Below are 13,191 nucleotides of genomic sequence, written 5' to 3' on the forward strand. Positions count from 1 at the left end.
ACATTATTTCAATGGTTACCATTTAGAAATACAGTTTGAGGTCTAATACTGCTTAGCCACCTTCCTTCACATTTTAAAATATTGATGCCTTTGATATTCTTGACTTTGTTTTTCCAAATGAATGTTATGATTTTTCCTATATCTATAAAATAATTTTCTGGTAGATTTAATGGTATGAAAGAGAATAAGTAAAATAATTTAGGTAGAATTGTCATTTGTCTTATATTGGTTTAACCTATTCTTCAGCAATTAATATTTCTCCACTAGTTAAAATTTGATTTTTTTGTGAAGTTTTGTAATTGTGTTCAAATAGTTCCTGGGTTTGTCTTGGCAGGTAGACTCCCAAGTATTTTATTTGTCTGCAGTTGTTTTAAATGTAACTTCTCTTTCTATGCCTACCTTTAGATTTTCCTGGTATTACATATAAATGCTGATGATTTATATGGGTTTATTTTATATCCTATAACATTGCTGAAGTTGTTATTTCAACTAGATTTTTAGTTGAACCTCGAGGATTCTCTAAGTATACCATGATATCATCTGCAAAGAGTAATAGTTTTGTTTTCTCCTTGTCTATTCTAATTCCTTTAATTTCCTTTTCTTCTCTAAATGCTATAGCTAGAGTTTCTAGAACAATACTGAATAAAAGGGGTGAAAATTGTCATCTTTGCTTCACCCTTGATCATGTTGGAAAAACTTCTAGCTCAAGTCCATTACAAATAATCCTTGATGATGGTTTTAGAGAGGGGCTACTTATCATTTCAAGGAAAGTTCCATTTATTCTCATATTTTCTTAGGTTTTTAATAAGAATGAGTAGTTGGTTTTATCAAAAGCTACTAATGCATATATTGAAATAATCATATGATTTTTATTGGTTATGCTGTTGATATGATCAATAATGTTGATAGTCTTCCTAATGTTAAATCAGCTCTGAATTCCTGTTATATTTCCCACCTGGTTATAATGCATGATCTTTGTGGTATATTGCTTTAATCTCCTTGCTAGTGTTTAGTTTAAAATTCTTACATCAGTGGCAGCTAGGTGGCACATTAGATAGAGTTCTGGCCTTGAATTCAGGAGTACCTGAGTTCAAATCTGACCTCAGACACCTGAAACTTTTGTACAACCCCAATTGCCTCACCAAAAAATAAAATATAATAAAATAAATTTCTTGCATCATTATTTCTATAGGGAAACTGGTGTATAGATTTTTCGTTCTGTTTTTGTTCTTCCTGGTTTAGGTATCAGTACCATATTTGTGATATAAATGGAATTTGATAGGACTCCTTCTTTTCTTGTTTTTCAAAATAGTTTATAGTAGAATTGGAATTAATTATTCTTCAAATGTTTGATAGAATTCACTGGTCCTCAGAATTTTTCTTAAGGATCTCATTGATTCTTTGTCCACTTTATTTATCCTCTTCTGTTAATCAGGGGAATTTTTATTTTTGTAAATATTCACCCATTTCATCTGTATTGTCAGATTCATTGGCTTTTAATTGGGCAAAATAGCTCCTAATCATTGCTTTAATTTCATCTGCATTGTTGGTGAATTTACATTTTTCATTTTTGATCTTGGTGATTTTGATTTCTTACTTCTTTTATAAAATTCAAGTAAACCAGTGGTTTATCTATTTAATTTTTTTATAAAACCATTTCCTATTTTTATTTATTAGTTCAATGATTTTCTTCCTTCAATTTTGTTAATCTCTCTTTTGATTTTCAGGACTTTTAATTTGTTGTTTAAGAGATTTTTTTTTAAAATTTTTCCTTTTCCAGATGCCAACTCCATTGATCTACTCTTTCTCTATTTGATTGATGTGTTTAGAGATATAAATTTTCCACTAAATACTGCTGTAGCTGCATCCCAAATTTAGGTATGTTGTCTCAATGTTATCATTCTTTTTAATGAAATTATTTACGATTTAATGTTTGTTCTTTCACCCCATCATTCTTTAGTACTAGATTATTTCATTTCAAATTAATTTTAATCTGTTTCCATGGCCCTATATTGAATATAATTTTTATTACATCATGGTCTGAAAAGGCTGCAGTAATATGTCTGCTCTTCTGCACTGAGTATTAAGGTTTTTATGTTCTAATATATTGTCAATTTTTGTTCAAGTGTCTCTTATCATTTAAAAAAGGTATATTTCCTTCTACTTCCATTTAATTTTCTCTAGATGTCTATCATATCTAAATTTTCTAAAATTCTTTTTATCTTTTAAATTTCCTTCTTATTTATTTCATGATTAGATTTGTCTAGTTCTGAGGGAAAATTTGCTGTCCCTTGATAGTATAACTTTACTGTGTTATTTGCTCCAATAACTCAATTAATTTTGCCTTAAGAATTTGAATACTATTCCATTTTTGCTTTAATTTTTAGAATTGCTATTACTTCCTTGTCTATGCTACTTTTTTTTTCAAAATGCAGTTTTCCAGCTAATTTCCTTTAATTGGGTCTGTTTTTGCCTTTGCTTTGCCTGAGATCATTTTTGTTATGCTACTTTTTTGTTTTTACCTCTGGCACAAAATAAATTCTGCTACATGGGAGACTTCCATACCTTCCTGATAAAAAGACCAGAACTCAACAGAAAATTTGATCTTCAAATACAAGACCCAAGAGACACTAAAAAGGTAAATGGGACAGACAGAAACAACATGTTATTAATAAAGGCAAACTATTTACATCCCTACAAGGGAAGATGACACTTGTAACTCTTGAGAACTGTGTTGTTATTACACCATGTTGAAGGGCTATACATAAAGGGGGTGGGTATAAATTGACTTTGATGAAAAAATCTAATCAAATGGGTTAAATGGATCCAAGTAAGTGGATTAATCTGATCTAACTAAGAAAATGTACTGAGAGAAAAGGTAACTTACATCACAGGAAAAGGCAGAAAAACCTATTACAGCAGAGGGAAAGAAGGGAGGGAGATGAGCATTGTTGGAACCTTACTCTCATCAGATTTGGCTCAATAAGGGAATAACATAATTAGTTAGGTATAGAAATCTAACATGCCATATAGGCAGTAGGAGGGAAAAGGGCAAAGAAAAGAGAGGGGGCTAATAGAAGGAAGGTGAGGCTGAGGGAAGTGGTTGGTCAAAAGCAAAACAGTGAGGAGGGAAAAGGAGAAAGGAAAAAGAAAAGCATAAATGGGGTGGGGGAAGGATAGAGAGAAAGACACAGATAGTAATGATAATTGTGAATGTGATATATGAATGTAATAGAATACTATTGTGCTACAAGAAATGATGAACAGGCAGACTTCAGATGAACCTGGAAAGACTTGTATGGTTTGTTGCTGAGTGAGTTGAGCAGAACCAGGAGAATGTTGTACACAGTAAGAGCCACATTGAGTGATGACTGACTTTGATAGACTTAACCACTCTCAGCAATACAAGGATCTAAGACATCTCCAAAAGCCTCATTATGGAAAATGCCATCCACATCCAAAGAAAGAACTATGAAGTCTGAATGAAGATTGAAGCATACTATTTGATATTTTTTTTCTTCTGTTGTGTTTTGTTTCCTCCTTCTGGTGGTTCCTCCTATTTTAATTATTACTTACAATATCACTAATGTGAAAATATGTTTAATAGGAATATATATGAGTAGCCTATATTAGATTGCATGCCATCTTGGGGAGGAAGGTACAGAGGGAGGGGGAGAAAAATTTAAAACTCAAAAGCTTATGGAAGTGATTGTTGATCATTCAAAATAAATTAATAAAATATTTTGAAAAAAAAATTAATTCTGCTACAGCCCTCTATTATTTTCTCAATACATTTCTCTCTTTCAATTGTGTTTCTTATAGACAATATATTGTTGAATTCTGTTTTTTAATCCATTCTCCTATATACTTCTGTTTTTATGGATGAGTTCATTCCATTCATATTCACAGTTGTAGTTTTAACTGTATTTCTTCCATCCTATTTACCTTGTTTATCTTTCTCTCTCTTTCTCTCTTTTTATTAAGTGACTCATTCATTCTCTTTAACCCTTATCTTGATTTTGAATGTCAAATTTAATATTCAGCTGTGGTCTTTTTATCAGGAATGTTTAAAAGACTATTATTTCCTTAAATGTCCTTTTTTTCCGTTGAGAATTATATTCAATTTTGCTGGAAGGATTATTCTTCGTTGGAATCCTAGCTCCTTTCCCTTCTGGGATGTCATATTGCAAGCCCTACACTCCTTTAATGTGGTAGCTGCTAAATCTTGTGTGAATCCTGTCTGCAGCTCCATGGTTTTTGAACATTTATTTCTGGCTGTGTGTAGTATTTTCTCCTTGACCTGGGAGCTCTGGAATTTGGCTATAATATTCCAAGATGTTTTAATTCTGGGATGTCTTTCAAGAGGTGATCAGCATATTCTTTCACTTTTTACTTTGTCTTCTGGTTCTATGCTACAAAAGAAATTTCACTTGATAGTTTCTTGAAATTCAATGTCTATGCACTTTCTTTTTATTATAACTTTCAGTGAGCCAATGATTTTTAATGATCTCTCTGCCATCTATTTTCCAGGTCAGTTGTTTTTCTAATTTCTTATTTCAAATTTTCTTCTATTTTTCCATTCTTTTGATTTTGCTTTAGTATTTCTTCATGTCTCATCATGGCATCAGGTTCTACCTGCCTATTTCTAAATTTTAAGGACTTTTTTTCTTCAGTGATTTTCTCTTTTTCCATTTGGGCCATTCTACTGTTTAAGGAGTTATTTTCATCAGTGACATTTGAACCTCTTTTTACCATTTTGTCACTTCTGCTTGGCAAGGCATTCTTTTCTTCAGTGAGGTTTTGTACTTCCTTTGCCATTTGGCAAAATTGTTTTTTAAGGTATTATTTTCTTCAGTATCTTTGCACTTTTTTTGACAATGCTGTTATAATTAATTGATTGATTGATTGATTGATGCATCTATCAATTACTTAATTTTTACATTTTGAGTTCTAAATTGTCTCCCTCCCAACCCCATTTAATGGAAGACTAACATTTGAGATTATATATATAGTATGTGTATGTATGTGTGTGTATGTGTGTGTGTGTGTCTCTGTGTATAAAACCATAAAATACATACTTTCATACATCAGTTCTTTCTGGGGTGGTAGATTGCATTTTCCATTTGTAAAACCTTCACAATTGATATAAATGATCATATTACTCAGAATAGCTTAGCCATTCACAATTACTTTTCAAACAAGGTTATTGTTACTGTATACAATATTCTCTTGTTTTTATACATTTCATTCTTTATTATTTCATTCACCTTTTTATGTTTTCCTAAAATCATAAAGCTCATCATTTCTTACAGCATAGTAATATTCCATCACAATCATATGTTACAACTTTTTCAGCCATTCCATAATTAATGGGCATTCCCTCAGTTTCCAATTCTTTGCCACCAAAAATAAAAATGCTCTAAATATTTTGAAATCTTGGGAAATGTACCTAATGGTGTTATTGGGGAGTCAAAGGATATACACAATTTTACAATTCTTTGGCTATAATTCCAAATTTCTCTCAAAAATGATAAGATCAGTTCACAATTTCATGAACAGCATATTTGTGTTCCAATTTTCCACATCCCTTTCAGCATTTATCATCCTTTCCTGACCATATCTTTTGACCATTCATCAATTGGAGAATGATTCATATTCTTATACATTTGACACAGTTTTCTATATATTTGAATTCTGAAGGCTTTATCCAAAAAAAACTGACTACAAAATCTCCCCAATTGTCTGCTTTGCTTGTAACCTTGTCTACATTGGATTTATTTTTATAAAACCTTTCTAATTGGTTGTAATGAAAATTATTCATTTTATATTCCACAAAGCTCTCTATCATTTGTCTATTCATAAGTTCTTCTCTTATTCATAATTTTGGTTGGTAATATGCTGCATACTCCTCTTATTTACTTATGATTTCTCCATTTTTGTCTAGGCCATGTATCTATTTTGACCTTATCTTGGTAAACAGTTTGTGATACTGATCTAGATCTAGTTTTTTGCAGATTGTGTTCTGGTTTACCCATAAATTTTTACCAAATAGTGCATTCTTCTCTCAAAAGCTTAGAATTTTACATTTATAAAATAGGAAGTCAATAGATTCTTTTATAACTGTGTATTATGTACATACTCTATTCCACTGATCCACCATTTCATTTTAAGCTAGTATCAGATGTTATTGCAAATTACTGCCTTATGTTACAGTTTAACATCTGATACTGCTGCATCTCCTTCCTTTATATTTTTTCATTAATTCATTTGATATTATTTAATTTTTGTTCTTCCAAATGAATTTTATTATTTTTTTTGTAGCTCAATAAAACTTTTAGTAGTTTTATTCAGATGTCATTGAATAAATAGATTGATTTATGTAGAATTGTCGTTTTTAGTGTAGTGGCTCTGCCTAACCATAAACAATGTTTCTCCAATTATTTAAATCTGGCATTAATAATATAATATGTTTTATAACTATGTTAATGTAGTTTGTGGGTTTTTCTTGGTAGGTATATCCCAACATACTTTAAATTGTCTCTGACTATTTTAAGTGAAACATCTCTTGCTATCTCTTTTTTCAGGGCTTCGTTGGAAATATATAGAAATGCTAATGATTTATGTGGGCTTATTTTACATCCTCCTACTTTGCCAAAATTATTAATTTTATTTCAACTATCTTTAGCTTAATCTCTAAGATTTTGCAAGAATTCCATCATACAATCTGCTATTGCTATCATTTCTAGTACAATATTGAATAATAGTGATGATAATGGGCATCCTTGCTTTTTCTTATCTTTATTTTCATTTTTTCCCAGTGTCGACATTGATTTACACCAACCCAGAGAACCAAACAAATCTTTAGTTGCTTCAAACCCAAAATGAGAGTTTACTTAATGGAGGTAACACTGGTAGTTTTATTTCTCTCTTTTAGTCTTTCTTTTCAATTTAGATGCTTGGGTAGAGATATGGATTTTTCACAGAAGTATATCATGAGAAATGTTTCAAATAGAAAGTGTACTAAAATTATTTCATGAAGGTTTTCTTACTCTCTAAACAATTGTGCCCCTCTACTGTGGTGGCCTTTCTAGCTTTTCTGTTTTCAGTCCCTCTAGACTCAGCCACTTTAGCTGCTGGACTATTAAGCACTCTTTGTGGTTTTCCTACCTCTTTCCCAGAACACAAGGACTGGCTGGGGCTTAATTATACCTATGGTATATGTGGGTTCAATGAATATGCTGGTTCAATGGCTATTCATATGTCTTGGCATTTGCACCCTCATGAAATGCAAAAACAAACAAACAAACAAAGCTTCTATACCTCTTCCCTTGGTAAGTTCACTCAGTGGCTCAGTCAAACTACTTGGCCCTACCCCTGGTTACCATTTGCGAACAAACAAAAGCAGACAGGAATCCAGTCCAGATTTCATTGCTCTACGTGTGATTTTCTCAATTTTTATTACTTCACTTGGTCTTTAAAGACAAAAAGGGTCTTCACCTAAGTAATTTCACCAAAAAAGTTTGAGTTACCAAAAGAGAAATTTGACTACTGGTAGTTGTTATAAAGAAGACCCCGGACTCAGTTCCAAAGACTGGTGTCTTAAAGACTTTTTTATTAAAGAGGTTGAAGTGTGTCCTTTTGATTCTCATGAGAAGCAGACACACCTCCTTTGAAGGGGAGAGTGTGTCTAGTACAGAAGCAAGAGCAAGCTTTATAGTTAGTAATTGCCTAACTCCTCCCCTCTAGATCAGAATTGGCCCTAATCCTTCTGGGTTACAATCATCCTTATACACCTTGTTCATATATTTTACATACATGCGATCCCACCCCTTAACATACATTTTTGTGGCTAGGATTGTGTTGTCACTCCCCTCCTGGACAGAGAAGTTAGCCTGTCTGTACTGATTTCTTATCTACTTATGTGGAAACTTAACTCTTTTATTTCTTACATAGTGCATGTCCATTGGTATGTGTATTTGTGACAGTACAATTAATTCCCATTAATCTAAATGTGGGAAGAAGACTAATCCCTGTGGTGCCATTTCTCCTTTAGAGTTGGTATAATTCTCTACTCATTTATCATTAAACCTCAGAGTTCAATCAATCCTCAGTACTTCATTTTAGCAAGGAGCAATTGGTCAGCTTGTTTCTAGTACTGTCAACAATCTTACACAATGTGATGTGGCACAAATAAATTTTGGAGGGAAGACATGATTAATGGAAGGCTGAAATGAGTGATACATTACATTAGGATGTTCTTATGGGGAAGAACCCTGGTGATATAAATTGTTGAGAGTTGGGTAGGAGGGTCAAGCAAGTCAGGAAGGGAAATTGACAAGTAAATTGACAAAGAAAAATATTGCAATGTTGTCCACATCTGAGTTGTATATCAAAGGGAATAAATCACTAGTGTGAAGAAGCAGAAAATTTATTTAAGACCTCAGTGACTTTTGATGCTGCTAATTATACCAGGCAATCCTTCAATCCTTCCTGGTTTTCCTTAGTGCATCCTTCACATCCTTGTTCCTCAGACTATAGATCCAGGGGTTTAGCATAGGGATAACTGTGGTATAGATCACTGAGGACATTTTCTGTTCATTGATGTTGCTGTTTGATGCAGGCTGACAGTACATAAAAATGATGGAGCCATACAGGATGGCCACAGATGCCAGGTGGGATCCACAGGTGCTGAAAGCTTTGGACCTACCCTTAGCAGAATGGATCCTGAGGATGCTGGAAAGGATGAAAGTGTAAGAGATCAAGACAGGTAGAGTGATTACCAATGAGGTGATCACAACTTGTAGAATCGCCAAAAGCTCATTGATGTAGGTGATAGAGCAGGAGAGTTTCAAAAAGGGAGAAATGTCACAAAAATAATGACTAATAACATTCTTTCTACAGAAGGACAATCTGGCTAGACCAGTTATGTGAGTAATGGCTCCAAAGACCCCCATAGTATACACTCCTATCACTAGCAGGAAGCAGATATTCTGGAACATGGCACTGTTATAGGTCAAGGAGCTACAGATGGCAACATAAGGATCATAGGCCATGGCTGTCAGCATGAAGCAGTCAGCAATCCCAAAAGTACAGAAGAAAAAGAAGTGGGTCAAGCACCCTGAGTAGCAAATTATGTTCTTCTCTGCTTCAAAGCCCACCAGCATTTTGGGGGTAATGACAGAGGAGAAGCAGAGATCAATAAAGGACAAGTTACTGAGAAAATAGTACATGGCTGTGTGAAGCTGAGAACTGGTCCTGATAAGTAGGAGTAAGCCCACATTCCCCATCATGGAGATAATGCATATTTGAAGGAAGAATAAGAGGAGGGTGAGCTGGAGTTCTGGCTGTTCTGTTAATCCCATAAAGATAAAGTCTATCACCATGGAATGATTCTCTGTATCTGTTGTCCTTTGAAATTTGAAGTGAGAATCTGTGGAGATGGGGAAAAAATAGTGTTATTAGGGAGAGATGACTATTTCCCAATGTCTGCTGACCTAAGATCTCATGAATGATATGATTTCTTCTTGAACTCAACAGCAGCAGTAGACACAAATACCCACATGTATTCATTAACTATTAATATAAACCTAGATCATAGCATTGAAATCTCAGATTTGAAAACAATTTAAATATCCTATAATCAAATCGATAGCAATACAATAAATTTTCTGTACAATAAAAACAAGTTTGATGAAATAAAGAACTCCATCTAGTTAAGAAATCTCAAACAAGATGAAGATAGAACAAAACAATAGATATATTGTAAAACAAATTTAGTTTTTCTGGAGGACAGAAATAATCAAATAGTATCACAAGCAAAAAAAGAAAACCTGAAAATTCCTTAAATGGAAAGATTTAGAAACAATGATGACAATTGTGACAGATCTAGAGGAGAAATCAAAGAGAGAAAATTTAATGATTGTTGAAATTCCTAAAAACTGTGAGCAAGAAAAAAATTTAATTTCTATGTTTCAAAAAACATAAACTAAGTGATAGTTTGATCATATTCAGTGTAGAATAATCCAAAATTCAACTCTTCAAGACATGAGAATACCAAGCTTCAATTCCATAATAACATGAAAATGCTAATATAGCAGTTCAGACCAAAGGTACTATGAATATGATGAATAGTGAACAATATGAAGAAAGAAATTTATACAAAATATATTCAGTAAGAAGAATCAGGAAAACGATATACATAAATATCACAACAATGTTTGAAAAACAAAGATAAAATAATTGAAATTGAATGATATGACATTATAAAGACCAAGTTTTCCCCAAAGAAATCTGAGAAAGTAACTACTCCTCTACTTTGAATATGTGGGAGCCATGGCTACAGAACCAGGTTGGGTTTTTTTTTTTAAGTTTTCATCTGTTTAATTGAACTTGCTCTCCCTCAGTTTGTTTTTCTCATTTTTACAACAAATGATGGCTATTTCAAAGGGGTAGGAGGAAGAGTTATCTTGCAAACTGTTGATGACATAAAAATATTACCAACAAAATTTATTATAAAAATAAAAGCATTATATTAAAAAACAATTCCGTTTTACAACATTTTACCAGAAAATTGTGAAATTACAGAAAACTGGAAATTAAATACTTTTAGAATTTTCCATTCTACCACTTCTAAGAGCTGTACAGAAGTGTGAAGTCATTGCTGTGAAAGATTGCCAGGGAGAAAGCAAATAAGTAACTAATCTCTAAATACTTTTACAATATTTCCTGGGGGACTATGTAATTGGGTAACGTCTCCTCAGTCACAGCTTTAGTATGTATCACAAATGGGTTTGAAGCTAGATTTTCATGACTCTGAAACTGGTCCTCTATGACACTGTGCCTCTCATTTTGAAATTCTCATTGCTCCTGTAAGAATAAAAGCTAAACACTATTTTCTTTTTTTTTCTTTCTCATGGTTTTTCCTTTTTTCTCTGCTTCTTCTTTCACAACATGACTAATGTGGAAATAAGTTTAAAATGATTGTACATGTATCATCATATCAGATTGCATGACATCATGGGAGTGGGGTAAAAGAGGGAGAAAAAAATTGGAACTCAAAATCTTATAAAAGTAAATGTTGAAAACAAAAAAAAATTCAGCTCAAAAAAATAAAATATAAATCTTCCAAAAAAAAGAATTGAAGGTGAAATGATCACTTTTTCTTGACTATTACAAAAACCTATTACTGATTTTTCCTCCTCATATTTCCCTCTTCCCTCTAACACATCCTTCATATCACATCCAGAATAAACTTCCTAAGTATAGACCTGCTCAGGTTGTTACTATTCTCAAATGTCATTAGTTACTTTATAGTGTACATTAGGTAAATTTCAGATACCACTGTCTGTGAATCAATGTCATCCACAATTTGAAGCATTTATCTTTCCAAGTTAATTTCATTCCTCGCTGTGTATTCTAAGATTCATTCATTCTTTTGCTCCTTCATTTGACAAAAAATTGTTCAGTAGCTAGTATTTTTACAGCACAGATGATATTATTGAAATTCATAAAAGACACAGTATCTTAATCAATCAACAAGTTTTTATTAAGCACCTACTATGCGCCAGGCACTGTATGTGTGCTAGGAGATGGAGATATAAGTGATAAAGAATGAAACAATCCCTACCTGAAAAGAGCCAGTATTGTACCAATTCCAATCTAGTAGGGGTGAAAGTCATTGAGTAAACCCAGTGTCTTAGAAAGACCTTGGGTGAATAACCTGGATTCAAATCATAGTCCTGCTACTTACTACCTGTGTGACATTAGACAATTAATTAGCCTCTAAGAGCTTCAATTTCCTCATCTGTAAAAGACAGAGCTGGATAAGATGAGCTCCAAATTTCTTTCCAGCTCTAAATTTATCATAAGCAACCTAATGACATAAAAAAATATATAAAACTGATGATTCTAAGATTATCCTTTAACTCTGATAGCTTCTGATAAACAAAGACTTTTAACACATTAGCATGAATATCTCAGTCTTCAGTTATCTCCTCTTAAATTGATCATGATGTATAAATACAGTCATAAACACATCTAAGATCAATGAACTTCTCAAATCCACCCCTCCCCTTTGTCATGTTAACATGTACATCAGTACTTCAGAAAGCTGTAATTCCATCACTTTGGGTACCCCCTTCAGTGACTAAGATAATGTGAAAAATGAATATTTTTCTCTTGAATTTAATAACTAATTATTGAATCAGCACTAAGGTTTTTTTTTCACTATTTTCTACTTCCTCATCCAGAAACCAAATAGCATGAGAAATCTCTCTTAAAGATTTACCTAGACCAAGATCTAGTCAGACAGTAAAAGAAATTCCAAGTTTGGACTAATGTGTTTATTTCTACTTATTGGATTTGCTCAGACGGGTCTGGGACAATATTGATTCTCCCTTTTGTCAGACAGGAGATATGGAAATGGATAAATCTCTCTGACCAAGATTTGGGTGACCCAATCACATACCCCAAGACCCTCATTTTAATATAGCCCACCTCTGGTTCTGTTAACCAATCAGAGTTGATTGGTATCCCTCAAGAACATATGCTTTTTGAAGAGCATATATAACCCCACCAACATGAGGGGTCTTTGGTCTAAGAGAGAGGACTAAATGACCATCTTTTTATTAATAAGCATGCTGGCCTTATTAATAAAATTGTTAAATAACCCAGAAACTGTGTCTCTCAGAACTTTTTAATTGTCATTCAGGCTCTTTTTAGCTGAGACCTGTGGTCAGAAAGGTATTCAACATCATAAAGTGAAACATGCAGGTAGCATAATAAAATATCATTTAATATTGCATTTTATTAAATAAAGTATTTTTCTTTTTCTTTGTTTCCTAATTTCATTTACTATTTCTTCCCTTGTCAGGGTAATTGTCTTTGGATAGTTTTTGGAAATCTATTCTTTTGAGTATATTGAGAAGATGAAATGTCTCATTCAAGGAATGTCAAAGAGGCCATTGTCACTGGATCAAAGAGTATGTGTTAGAGTATAAGTATATGAATATTGGAGCTGGGGCAGGTTATAAAAGACTTTGAGTTCATTGAGTAGGGGTGTGATATAGTCAGTTTTAAAAGATCACTTTGACAATGGGGTGGTAGATGCAATGGAGTGGAAATACTTGTGACAAGAAGAGAAATTAATGGACTATTGCAATAGTTTGGGGGTGAAATGATGAAGACCTGCAC

The 13,191-nt window shown here is 32.9% G+C and overlaps 1 protein-coding gene across 1 annotated transcript; it reads right to left on the minus strand.

The window, feature by feature from the left end:
• Positions 1–8,480: 8,480 nt before the first annotated feature.
• On the minus strand, positions 8,481–11,377 carry LOC114042100. The gene is made up of 2 exons (XM_027860787.1): positions 11,350–11,377; positions 8,481–9,433 (listed from the first exon to the last, which is right to left on the minus strand). The coding sequence occupies exons 1-2, from the start codon at positions 11,375–11,377 to the stop codon at positions 8,481–8,483; spliced, it is 981 nt and encodes a 326-aa protein (XP_027716588.1).
• Between the last annotated feature and the right edge of the window lie 1,814 nt (positions 11,378–13,191).

This window comes from Vombatus ursinus, unplaced genomic scaffold, assembly GCF_900497805.2.
Source record: "Vombatus ursinus unplaced genomic scaffold, bare-nosed wombat genome assembly UNPS02014258.1, whole genome shotgun sequence".
In the NCBI taxonomy this organism is placed as follows: Eukaryota; Metazoa; Chordata; class Mammalia; order Diprotodontia; family Vombatidae; genus Vombatus; species Vombatus ursinus.

Coding starts and splice junctions, on each gene's coding strand:
- LOC114042100 (XM_027860787.1), bottom strand. CDS start 11,377: ATGCTTCAAATTGTGGATGACATTGATT. Junction 9,434..11,349: donor AATTGTGGATGACATTGATT/CACAGACAGTGG, acceptor TCCCCATCTCCA/CAGATTCTCACTTCAAATTT.